Genomic DNA, 13,130 nt, shown 5'->3' on the forward strand with positions numbered 1-13,130 from the left:
TTTGGAAGTGGGAGGAAGCCGGAGTAGTCACGTGGAGAACATGCAAACTCCACACAGAAAGATCCCGAGCGCTGCTTCATAATACCTTCGTATTACGAGGCAGATGTACTAACCCCTAATACACCGTGCTGCCTGAATACCTCCATAGTGCGCTTCACAGACCCTCTTAATTAACCAAAAGAATTGCCGTTTTTTGCTATTTTCCCTCTCCATGATGTTATTGCTTGTATGCAGATTAGATTAGATTAGATTAGATAGAGTTCCGTCAGGAAAATTTAATTTTTCAGCACAATCCCATTCAAGATCAGACAAACATTACAGGGAGATAGAACAGGATCGCTTATGGGTCTGCCGGCGTCCGGCGCCCCTTACAAAAAAGGTGAGATACAGGTAAACAAGTGGGGGGAATGGAAGAAAAAAATAGAAGATTAAAATTAAAAATAAAATAAAATTTAAAAAATCGGTCTAAGCCTGGGCCCTGGAGAGGGGGTCCAGACTGAGGCCAGGGGAAAAAAACCTAACAACAACTCATACCCATTGTACACATCCCTCTTACATGTGTGTAAGAGGGAAACATCAAACATCAAAGAAGACAAAGGACGTTAAAGACATTAAAGCAGCGGATACAACCAGCCACTTCTACATACAGCTATGAATAAAAATTAAAAGGAACATATACTGTGGCACATTATGTATAAGTTTTGACACACTCAACTCCACACAAAAAGATCTCGAGCCCGGGATTGAACTCAGGACCTTCATATTGTGAGGCACATGCACTAACCCCTGTTCTGCCCATGAACAGGATCAGGATCAGTATAGGTATCACGAAAAAGAGTGGAAAAAGAGACCGAAACGGAAGAAAATCACGATCAATATGAGCAATAAAAGCAGGAATCGGCGTGGTACCAGCAACCGGAGCAAGTGCAGGAGCAGGATCTCAAATAGGATTATGACCAAAACAAATAAAAGTATTGGGAAAGCGAACAGGACCAAGAACTAGGGTCTGGAAGGTCCAACAACACAAAATGGACTGTGAAGAGATACGGGAATGGAGAGACGTAAATATGAACAGGATCAGTGACAGGAAAAAACAGAAGCTGGAACATAAACACAATCAGGACCAATATGAGCATTAAAAACAGGAATAGAAATGGTACCAACAGCAGGATCAAGCACAATATGAGTATGACCAAAAACAAGAAAAGGAGAGGGAAGGTGTACGGGAGCAGGTACAGGAACAAAAAAATAAAATAATGACTAAGGGCAACATGAAACGGAACTTGAGGAGGAATGGATCATGAGCAGAGGAAGTAATAGGATACAGATCAGCAACAACAATAATGTGAGGTCAGAAACATGAACATGAATATGAACGGGATCCGCATTAGTGGGAAAAATAATACAATTGGAACATAAACTAGATCAGGATGTAATGTGAGCATAGAGAATAGGAATATGAGCAGTACCAACAACAAGAGCAAGCACAGTGACAAGAAAAGGAACAGTTTGGGGTTAAGGACCATGTTCAAGGGCATGTTTGTGGTGGGACACAGCATATGGAACATTAGCTGCAACAGAAAAGAATCAGAATCAGGAAAAGGAAAATGACTCCAGGGTAAGGATCAACATTAAGGAACGTGAGCAGCGGCAACTATAGGGGCAGGGGTGTTGATGATGGAGCAGGATCTGGAACATGAGCTGGGAACAGGGACAGAAACAACAACATATAAATCAGGAAGAGAAGAAGCAGGCAAAAAGAAAATGGGCGGGAAAGCAACAGGAATAAGATCAACATAACCAACAGTAATATGAACAGGAACTGGAATAATTTGAGCCGGTTAGGGGTCTTGTTCAACTTTTTGAGGTGAACTAGAACTTTATTCCTCCTTCTTGGATCCTATGTTCTAATTCCCTCAAGAGTCAACACACTTGGGATGGCAGACCGACAAAATGAAGACGGGCTTGCCTGAGCCAAGGTAAGCGTGCAGCTGAAGGGCACAGTTGGCTCGGCGGGGGCGAGGGGGTCCGCATCACGACGGGAAGAAGTAAAGCATGCGCATCGCTTTAATGAGCGCGCGTCATCGGCCATGCGGCCATCAACCATCGAGAGCACGGCGCGGCTTGTTGTTTGTTGCGCAATCGTTTTAGTCCCCGTGGGCTGTTTTGTTGCATGGCGGGCCCGGACGGTGATGTTGGACGACGGACGCTAATGTTGTTATCGTCAAGGCAGGATGGATGGAGCGAGTCGGACCCCTGACTCCCCTCCCTCCTCTTCGTAAAGTGGGGGCGGCTCCCAAAATGGAGTGACATCATCAGTGGCACTGCATTCCTGCGGCGGGAGGAAGAGACGGGGACGGGGTGGGGGGGTTAACTTTTGAGGTAATGTGACCATTAGCTCCCCCCCTCGACACACAGCAGTGTGTGTGTTCACTACAGTACAGCAGCTCCTCTTCCTCGTCATGTGCTCCCTCTTTTAATTCCCCCCCGCTCCCCCCTCCCCTCCCCTCTTTCCCCTCTCCGCCGACCAGAGGAATGCAAGCAGCACATCTGGAACTTATTAGCGAGCCAACGAGAGGAGGGAAGGGGGTTGACGGAAAAGAAAGAGAGAAGTCAAAGAAGGGGAATGTGAAAAGGAAGTGGTGCCAATGACTCGGGCCGGGGCCGTGCCGAGCTTGTCCCGTTTACGAATGCGAAGCCCTTGAAGCGGACGTGTTCTTAGTGAATGAGCAGCCTCTCTGAAGAGGGAAGTCGAGCTTGAGTAATGTTCCCCTCTAAATGGAGCCCCCCTCACGTTGCACCTCGAGCACCCACCTGCCCTGCGTTGTCCCGCCCACAACTTTTCCTGTAAGCCACAAAACGGGGTCCTCTCCGCACAAAACATGTCCAAAAGTCTGAGTCAGATGTGATTAAGTGTGCCTCTCTTGCTCGGGGAACTCGGCATGAAGAAACCTTCCTAATGGGTACTGTTTCTTTTTAGAACTGCGATCGCCTTCAGCCTGTCAAACACCATTGTATTATTGGGGCTTTGAACCCCCAAAGCCCTCGGAGCTGTTGGTTTATCGTTCGCCACACATTGAAGCGTCACGTTATCTAACTTTGAAGGTTTTTATGCCGGTTCATCACAACGTTTTACTCCTCAGACAAACATGTCAGCCTTCTGGTAGGATCAGCTCCCGCCATGGCGTGGATGACTGGGGGCGGGGGCGGCATGGATGGATGGTCGCCATCCGCTTCCAGGTTGAGCTTCGCAGCCGCCTCAGTGAGTGCCTTCGTTGGCTGATGGCTGATTAGATATGCTCTTTGGCAAATGGGCCTCATTCCCAATCCTGTGACCCCAATTGGTGTCTTAACGGTAGACTGCAGCCTCTACACTGCTCCAAGTGCCCGCCTCTACAAAGTATTATTATAAACAGAACATAATTTTTTATCGCCGTTTAGTACCAGACATGACCGCAACATATTAATGAATCAAATAATTTCATAGTTAGAGCTGTGGTTCCCAAACTTTTTTCATCAAGTAGCACCTCAGAAAAAACGTGGCTCTCCACACACCATAATGACCAATATTAAAATAGAATAGCGTAGTAGGCCTATGTATTGATTAAAACAATGCAGAGGTTTGTCCAGGGTGTACCCCGCCTTCCGCCCGATTGTAGCTGAGATAGGCGCCAGCGCCCCCCGCGACCCCGAAAGGGAGTAAGCGGTAGAAAATGGATGGATGGAAGTATATTTAATATTTTTGCCCACTGTAACATTACACGTTGTTCACTGCTCGCTCTACATATCCTACGAAGTCAGACCCACACTGTTAAAATGTCCATTTCTCTGATGATGCATATCAACCAAACCTAACCCCCCCACCCCAACCCCCTGCCCTAACCCCCTCCACATCCCACCCCCACATTGTAAATAATGTAAATAATTCAATGTATATACTCTGATAATTAATTTGTGTGATAACTGCATTAACCTGATAGTACATATTTTTACCATGAATTTATTAACGTGGACCCCGACTTAATCAAGTTGAAAAACGTATGTGTGTTACCATTTAGTGGTCAATTGTACGGAATATATACTGTACTGTGCAATCTACTAATAAAAGTTTCAATCAATCAATCACGCAATCAAACGTAGTTTGAACAGTAACACTGTGTTTGATTATAGGAAAATGAAACAATGTGCTTTAAATAAGTGATTCCTTGGCGTACAAGTGGTACATGTCCCACAGTTTGAGAATCCCTGAGTTAGAGCATTAAAAAAATATTTACGACCTTCTAATTATGTTTTCGACATTATTAAAGTCCTCTTAACAATAAATAACACCCATATGATAATAATAATAATATTTAGCTTTATTGTCTCCGAGGAGCATACATACATACATACATACATACATACATACATACATACATACATACATATACATACATACATACATACATATACATACACTTCATCCGACAATACAGTGACGACAGTGAACAGTGCGCAGGTATATCAGCTGGTTATGAGATCACACATTACACTCCCCCCGTATTGCACACCTCCCATATTGCACTATCCCAATATTGCACTTCTTATTATTGCATCCAGTTATTACAGTAGTTTTCTGTTGTTAAGTGCTTTAATTGCCAGTGGGACAAAGGAAAAATCTATACCTGTTGAGTTGGTATGTTGCTGTTCTGTACCGTTTACCATTTGGCATCAACACAATACATTTGTTTGAGTGTGTTCTACTGTAGATTACAGTACACACTGGTAGCTCGGACGATCCTCCAAGCGTTCTTGCTATTAGAGTCACCCGGCCACTACAACATGGCCACAACGTGCAATTGCTTTGTCAAAATGACTCTTAGAACCGGGCTTACATGTGTTGAAACGACAAACATACAGTGGGGCAAAAAAGTATTTAATCAGCCAACGATTGTGCAAGTTCTCCCACTTAAAATGATGACAGAGGTCTGTAATTTTCATCATAGGTACACTTCAACTGTGATAGACAGAATGTGAAAAAAAAATCCAGGAATTCACATTGTAGGATTTTTTAAGAATTTATTTGTAAACTATGGTGGAAAATAAGTATTTGGTCAACCATTCAAAGCTCTGATTGATGGAAGGAGGTTTTGGCTCAAAATCTCACGATACATGGACCCATTCATTCTTTCCTTAACACAGATCAATCGTCCTGTCCCCTTAGCAAAAAAACAGCCCCAAAGCATGATATTTCCACCCCCATGCTTCACAGCAGGTGTGGTGTTCTTGGGATGCAACTCAGTATTCTTCTTCCTCCAAACACGACGAGTTGAGTTTATACCAAAAAGTTACATTTTGGTTTCATCTGACCACATGACATTCTCCCAATCCTCTGCTGTATCATCCATGTATCCATTTTGGTATAAACTCAACTCGTTGTGTTTGGAAGAAGAAGAATACTGATTTGCATCCCAAGAACACCATACCTACTGTGAAGCATGGGGGTGGAAACATCATGCTTTGGGCTGTTTTTTCTGCTAAGGGCACAGGACGATTGATCCGTGTTAAGGAAAGAATGAATAGGGCCATGTATTGTGAGATTTTCAGCCAAAACCTCCTTCCATCAGAGAGAGCTTTGAATGATTGACCAAATACTTATTTTCCACCATAATTTACAAATAAATTCTTTAAAATTCCTACAATGTGAATTCCTGGAATTTTTTTTCACATTCTGTCTCACAGTTGAAGTGTACCTATGATGAAAATTACAGACCTCTGTCATCATTTTAAGTGGGAGAACTTGCACAATCGGTGGCTGACTAAATACTATTTTGCCCCACTGTAAGTTGTTCTGCAACAGTCTAAACTATGATCATTAGCTTTGTGTTTACCTGTTAGCAATGCGTGTCCTGCGTTGTTTTTCCACGTAGCTTACGCCAAAGCTGTGGTATTGATGTCGAAGATTAAAAACTGGATAGCTATCGATAGCTGATAGTAGTCTCAGTCATAGTCGTGTATAGAGGGTCTGGCCAACTCAGTTCCAGAGTTGGTCCTCAACATGGCGCCATGAAGTCACGTGAGTAGCTTTTGACCATTTAGAGAGAGTATCGCCAGACGCTCTCCTCGGATTGGTCAAAAGCCCTTCACGTGACTCTGAAACCGAGTTGGCCATACCCTCTATACACGCGGGTTTCAGTTAGCCTGAATGTCTAAAGCTACTCTCCGCTGTTGTCTTTTGTCAATGTCTCACCAGTGTGAGTGAATTGTGAATTATACTTATATAACGCTTTTCTCTAGTGACTCAAAGCACTTTACATAATGAAACCCCTTATCTAAGTTACATCTAAACCCGTGTGTGTGGCACTGGGAGCAAAGTGTCTTGCCCGGGCACACAACACCAGTGACTAGGATAGTGGAAGCGGGGATTGAACCTGGGATCCTCAAGTGACTGAAACGGCCGCCTCAAGTGTGTTATTATTATTATTATTTCAAAACACAACTTTCTGAGTGGCCTAGTTGTCAGAGTGTGCGCCTTGAGATCGGTAGGTTGTGAGTTCAAACCCCGGCAAAGACTATAAAAATTAGCTCCGTGCTTGGTACTCAGCATCAAGGGTTGGAATTGGGGGTTAAATCACCAAAATGATTCCTGAGTGTGGCCACTGCTGTTGCTCACTGCTCCCCTCACCTCCCAGGGGGTGGAACAAGGGGATGGGTCAAATGCAGAGAGTAGTTTCATCACACCTCGTGTGTGTTTGACTAACATCGATACTTTAACTTTAACTTCATTAATGAAGCAGGAGTTGAAGATGAAGTCCATCAAAAACTTGTTGTGCCAAAAGTTGGTCAACTTGATATTGTTGTGGTGAAAATAGCACTAAGATTAGCCACCAGTTGTTGTAAGCATGGTGTCCTGTACCGAAACGTAAGCCCTGCTTAGTGAGTATATTTATTCATCGCTACAATATCATAATAGAGTAGGACAAATACTGCGCTGTATCATACGTACAATATAAATGATAAATGGGTTGTATTTGTATAGCGCTTTTCTACCTTCAAGGTACTCAAAGAGCTTTGACACTACTTCCACATTTACCCATTCACACACACATTCACACACTGATGGAGGGAGCTGCCATGTAAGGCGCCAACCAGCACCCATCAGGAGCAAGGGTGAAGTGTCTTGCTCAGGACACAACGGACGTGACGAGGTTGGTACTAGGTGGGATTTGAACCAGGGACCCTCGGGTTGCACACGGCCACTCTCCCACTGCGCCACGCCGTCCCTTTTTCTGTTGTGTTAGTGACTCAAAAATGCCCTAATTTTTTTTGACTAGCTGCCTTTAATATTGTACTGATGATGCACAAAATTACAACACAAGATTGTATGCTGGTAGCAGAACCTCCAGGTTCTGTAACAGCTTCTTCCCTCAGGCCATAAGACTCTTGAACGCATCATAATAATCCCCTCTATTCCCCCCAAAAATGGATTAACTCACTTGACTATGAAGACAATACAACATACATCCGTGAACGTGGATGCATATGCAAAAGTGCAATATATTTATCTGTACAGTAATCTATTTATTTATATCTGCACCTTCACTTGTAAATGCAAACACCCTGCACCTTATTGCTCTTTTATCCTGCACTACCATGAGCTAATGCCACAAAATGTCGTTCTTATCTGTCCTGTAAAGTTCAAATTTTAATGACAATAAAGAAAGTCTGAGTCTAAGTCTAACCATCATGTTGTCATACATAGTTCAAAGACAATGAACCAGCGATATAGAGAACATTCCAATCCTTTATTCATTGAATCTAAAACACTGAAATTCCACCACATTGTGAATTTGCAAACAGCTAAAATTATACACAAAGCAAACTACAATCTGCTACCCAAAAATATACAACGATTATTCACAATAAAAGAGGAGAAATATAATCTTAGAGAAAAATGTAATTTAAAACATTTGTATGCACATACAACACTTAAGAACTTCAGTATATTTGTATGTGAAGTTAAATTATTGAATGGATTAAGCAAATAAATCAAACAATGTACTAATATAATCCACTTCAAGAAACTCTTCAAATTTAAAGTGTTTACAAAGTACAAAGAAGAAGAACCATGATAAACATTCTGAATTTATTTCATCCATCCATTCATTTTCTAGAGAATCTTACTCATCTCACCATATGAAATACAACTTACTTCACCAATTATTATTTATTTATATTTAATGTTATTACTTATGGAGTATATTGTGAATAACTTGAGAACAGGAAGTGAACAAAAGTTTTAGCAACTGCTATGTAAAAGAAAAGTGGTAGGATTAAATAAGCTCTGCTTCTTCCAAATCCTTTTCAAACATGTTGAACAGAGAAAAATTGTGATGTATCATGTTGTATGCTTGCATGTTCAAAGTAAACACAAACTCCAACTCAATGAACAAAACAGTAATTCATAGAGCCATTGCTTATTGGAATAATTTACCACTCGATATTCATATAATACAAGTTAAATCAGCCTCCAAGAAAAGAGTGCACAGGTGTTTACTGGACTGGAAATGACCATAGATGAGGGAATAACCTTAAACTGATTTAATTTGTGTTATTTAATGTGTTATTTAATACTAGTGTTGATTGGTGCAAGTAAACCTTTATTTTTTTTTACATATTTTATACATCCATCTATTTTCTACTGCTTGACCCTCTCGGAGTCGTGGGGGGTGGCTGCATTCGGGCGGAAGGCGACGTACACTCTGGACAAGTCCCCACCTCATCGTAGGGCATGTGCGCATGTTTGTCATTTGTAATATTTTGTGTGGACCCCAGTAAGACTAAAATACTGCTAAGTAAGACGCTAGCTGAGACTGGGTAAACAAAAAAAGGTAGGAAAAAATAACTTTTTCATATAACCTTGGCATGTGCATAATAACACCGACGTGCAGCGACAAAAATGCGGCTAAAAGAAGCTGTTTTATGCAGAGTGTGTATCATTCAGAAAGAATGCAGCTGGACCTAATGCAGTGACCGAGTGAATCTCTATAAAATGTATTTCCAACCGCATCTGGAAAATAAATAGTGGTGATGTTTCTTTTTAAGATATGTATTTGAACAGTGTACATTTTTTAAATATACATGACGACAGAAGAGGGTGTGGTGTGGTTTCATTTGCAATCTGGTAATGCCTCCAGAAAATACTTTCCCCCCAAAAAATTACAACAATACACATAAAATACTTCTTAGCAAGACCACAAAAGAAGTGTTTTGAATGTAGATTCAAATCATCATAGATCCCCTTTCCGGATCTATCCCAAAAAAAGTCCCGTATCCTCTAAATGCAGGAGCACTGTCCGCCAAAACATTCCCATCATTTAAATAAAATAAATAAATGGGTTGTACTTGTATAGCGCTTTTCTACCTTCAAGGTACTCAAAGCGCTTTGACACTACTTCCACATTCACCCATTCACACACACATTCACACACTGATGGAGGGAGCTGCCGTGCAAGGCGCTAACCAGCACCCATCAGGAGCAAGGGTGAAGTGTCTTGCTCAAGACACAACGGACGTGACGAGGTTAGTACTAGGTGGGGATTGAACCAGAGACCCTCGGGTTGTGTATGGCCACTCTCCCACTGCGCCACGATTTTTTAATCTTGTATAATTTATGGTCTTCATTTAAATACAAACGAGAACAAAAGTATTGGCTGCTGCTCTGATAGGAAGATTTGTTCCAGATTTTAGCGTTTCTGACGGAATTTTAAGAGCAATTTGGCGTGAGGTCAGAGGTTACTGACGTTGGGCTTTCACACACATGCCTTTTAGAACCTTTGCCTTATGGACTGGGGACAACATTGAACGCGCTTAACTCAATTCCGTATATTAAATGGTGAATTATGGGTGTCGCTCAAGAGATTGCATTCTATAGAGGTTCGACCCAAGCTTCTGTCATCCTAGTCACGTCCGTTGTGTCCTTGGGCAAGACACTTCACCCTTGCTCATGGTTAGTGCCTTGCAACGGCAGTTCCCGCCGTCCGTGTGTGAACGTGTGAGTGAATGGGTGAATAAGTAATTATAATCAATGCAATTATAATCCATTAAAGAAAACCAAGCATCATCACTTTACAACTTTCCGTTTTAAACCTTATCCTCGTCCTCGGAGGAGTTTGCCCCTCATTGATTACGCATTAACATTTTAAAGAGCAGCATTTGGGGAGCGAGTATGTCCCTTGGTTGCTAAATCAATCCAGTACAAGCTGTATCGTATAGAAACGATGATAAAAGGGATAAAAGGGATGACAATGGGACACGCGGCCGTGTTCACGTAAGCTGTGTGATTACCATGCACAGGACAAGAAGACAAGCAGGAGGGGATTCATTAACACGGCTGCTTGCAGCTGCGCAACACACACTTTAAAGGTGGCAGACATGGTGACATCATCCCTTTTCCATACCTTCTCTCAGCAAACACACCTCCACCCCCACACACCCCCTCCCATCCGTCTCTACCAGGACCAGACAATGGCACATGCATTACACCTCCATCTAACAGGTAGCTGAAAAGCAACCCGTGCAGCCTCCTCCCACTGTTGCCTAGCAACAAGTCCAATACGTGCTATGCCATCACTGAAGGTAATGGTGATGCTGGCACAGGAGAGGATGCTGATGCGTGGGGGTAATGGGTGTAAGGAAGGGGTGTGTGCACTTAAACCGGACTGGCGGGCGTGCAGGTAAGGACACGGGAAGGAGGGGGCGGGAGGCCGAGCTGATCAATCACTGTCATTCACGTCACGTGCACGGCCAGTCTCGGGTACAGCACCCGAGGGAGGGTATGGAGGGGTGTGTTGGAGGGGCGGGTGGGGGGAGGCGGCGGGCAGGGGGGTTGGGGGGGATTATAAGTCATGCATATGTAAAGATGTAAAGATCATGTCTGGCTGAAACAAATTGGGTAAAAAAAAAAAGTATGGTTATCTAATCATGTTCAACTATAACCCCCAGGGGCGCCGCTAGGGATTTTGGGCCCCATGAAAATAATCTTTACAGGGCCCCCAACACATAATTTCATTATCATTAGGGGCCTCTCTGGGCCCCCCTCCATCATGGGCCCCTAGAATACGTCTCCTTTACCCCCCCCCCGAATACCGTCACAGAGCTCTATCTGCTTGTGTGTGCGTGTGTGTGTGTGTGTGTGTGTGTGTGTGTGTGTGTGTGTGTGTGTGTGTGTAAAGAGACAAACGCATCCTTACCGGTTTGCAAAGTCAGCAGCAAAGTGAGGAGCAGCAGCAGCCTCTGCATGGTTCAGCCCACCAGGAATACGAAGTCCGTTACTGGCCCAAAACTCCGTGAGGACGGCATCAAAAAGGCAAACACAGCGAGGGACATGTAGGGGTGGGGGGAAAGGACGAAAAATAACTCTTGCCGGTTCTCGCCTGGTTCGGGCTGGTCCCTCTGGGCTTTTACAGCGTTTCACTAGAGCCTTTTTTTTTTTTACTCCCCCACCAACCACTCTGCTCTCCTCTTTGGCTCTCCCGTCCGCTTTCCGCTTCTGCACACACACTACGTCAGGCTAGCATGAATGCAAACAGGCTTCCGGTTAGCCCTTCAAAACAAATATGAATAATAAAATTTAAAAAAGACAAAATACTGATTATAGAGATAGCAACTGGCGTCGACTAGCTCTAAAATGCTGAACTAAAAAAAATACATTGTACTTTTTCGTTCACGCCTATTTTAATTTGGTTTAAAACGACCGCCTTTACTCTACCGTAACACATTTTTACCTCACCAAAAGAATAATTTACTAATAAATACACTACTTTAATTGTGAAGTAAAACTGACGAACTATTTTTACACGAAGATCCATAACAGGAGAAGTATGTGTTTATGACTTGTTCCACTTCCGGCATAATCTCTAGCTTGACGTCATATTCCTATTAGAGGCGCATTCCACTCTCTCTGTCTCTCTCTCTCTTTGACGTCAGCAAAATCACATCACTGCCCCCCTTTTCTCTCCCCCTGGATGCAGCTTGGGCCAAAAAAAAAAGAAAAGACAAGGAGAAAAACAGCCAAGTAGCCTGGTGAGGTTATGTTGTAAAGGGGTGGGAGCCTGGGGGGGTTTTACTAGGAATCTGCACCGATGACGTCACCGATGAGCCCTCGCAAACAAGCCTTCGTGATTGACGTCACTAATGTAGGCTAAACATTTGTCGTCTGTGTTGATCTGCTGATTACTACTGAGATGAGAAAATAACGCAGGAGCGCCACCTTGTGTTAAAACCTGCAGCACGCACATCAGTAAATGATGTTTATATGTATCCATCCATGTTCTACCGCTTGTCCTTTTCAGGGTCTACAACATGCTCTTGATGTGTGCAAATGATCAAACCAACATTGACACAAACAATCGTGTAGAGATGACCGAAGTGCGAGACGTGGGTACCTTTGTAGAAATACATTTGAACAAAAAAAAAAAAAAAAAATGGGAGAGAGGGCACAGTGTAAAATAAAAAGCATACATGTTGTAGCTAATAATAATGAAACAGAACGTTCCTTGTGTTTTTAGCCATTTTACAAAATGATAAAATAAAAATATTAAGAGTTTAGCCATGGTGTTTGTCAGTTCGGAGCACATTAAAGAAAAAGCTTGGACTGTGCTTAAAATGATGCCATAGAGTTGTATTTCATTCAATGATGAAAACTCATAATACATCATCTTAGAATTTACTTGTCTAATTTACTTTTTAAATCAGGTTTTAACATTTGCAAGAGGTGTGTAACAAGCGAGTAATCTGGACCACTAATGATCACAGCATCCTACTGTTTCAAAGCATCAGCATCCTTCCAGACACACCAAAATATTTCATTTCAAAATGAACCGTTGTCCGCCAAGCGGTTCTCATTCGGACCCATCTCTGCCGGGACTCGAACCCGGAGCCTCTGGATTAGAAGTCCAGCGCGCTATTCCATTGCGCCACAGAGACTACGTCAATGACTCAGGGTAGCATCAGAATTTATACAAGGCACACCGTCGCGCAGCATCAGGACCACTAGGCCGCCATGTTTGTTGTAACGTCTATGTCCACCAGAGGGCGCGCTCTGTCTGTTTTTTTTTCAGAGGACCTTATTAAAAATTTGGTTTTGAAAG

The 13,130-nt window shown here is 42.9% G+C and overlaps 1 protein-coding gene and 1 non-coding gene across 3 annotated transcripts in view; both read right to left on the minus strand.

Annotated features, from left to right (window-relative positions):
- kirrel1a (kirre like nephrin family adhesion molecule 1a) overlaps positions 1–11,541 on the minus strand; it is a 64,376-nt gene extending 52,835 nt beyond the window's left edge. The window contains exon 1 of one of the 2 annotated variants that reach the window (XM_061912761.1): positions 11,232–11,541. In XM_061912761.1, coding sequence (XP_061768745.1) covers positions 11,232–11,280 — 49 coding nt within the window. In that variant the 5' untranslated portion in view covers positions 11,281–11,541. The remainder of the gene's footprint in view (positions 1–11,231) is intronic. The other variant, XM_061912762.1, reaches the window with a different exon arrangement.
- Positions 11,542–12,892: 1,351 nt separating this feature from the next.
- On the minus strand, positions 12,893–12,966 carry trnar-ucu (transfer RNA arginine (anticodon UCU)). The gene has a single exon. It is a non-coding gene; the product is annotated as a tRNA-Arg (tRNA).
- Between the last annotated feature and the right edge of the window lie 164 nt (positions 12,967–13,130).

Source organism: Nerophis ophidion, linkage group LG10 (assembly GCF_033978795.1).
Source record: "Nerophis ophidion isolate RoL-2023_Sa linkage group LG10, RoL_Noph_v1.0, whole genome shotgun sequence".
NCBI classification, from domain to species: Eukaryota; Metazoa; Chordata; class Actinopteri; order Syngnathiformes; family Syngnathidae; genus Nerophis; species Nerophis ophidion.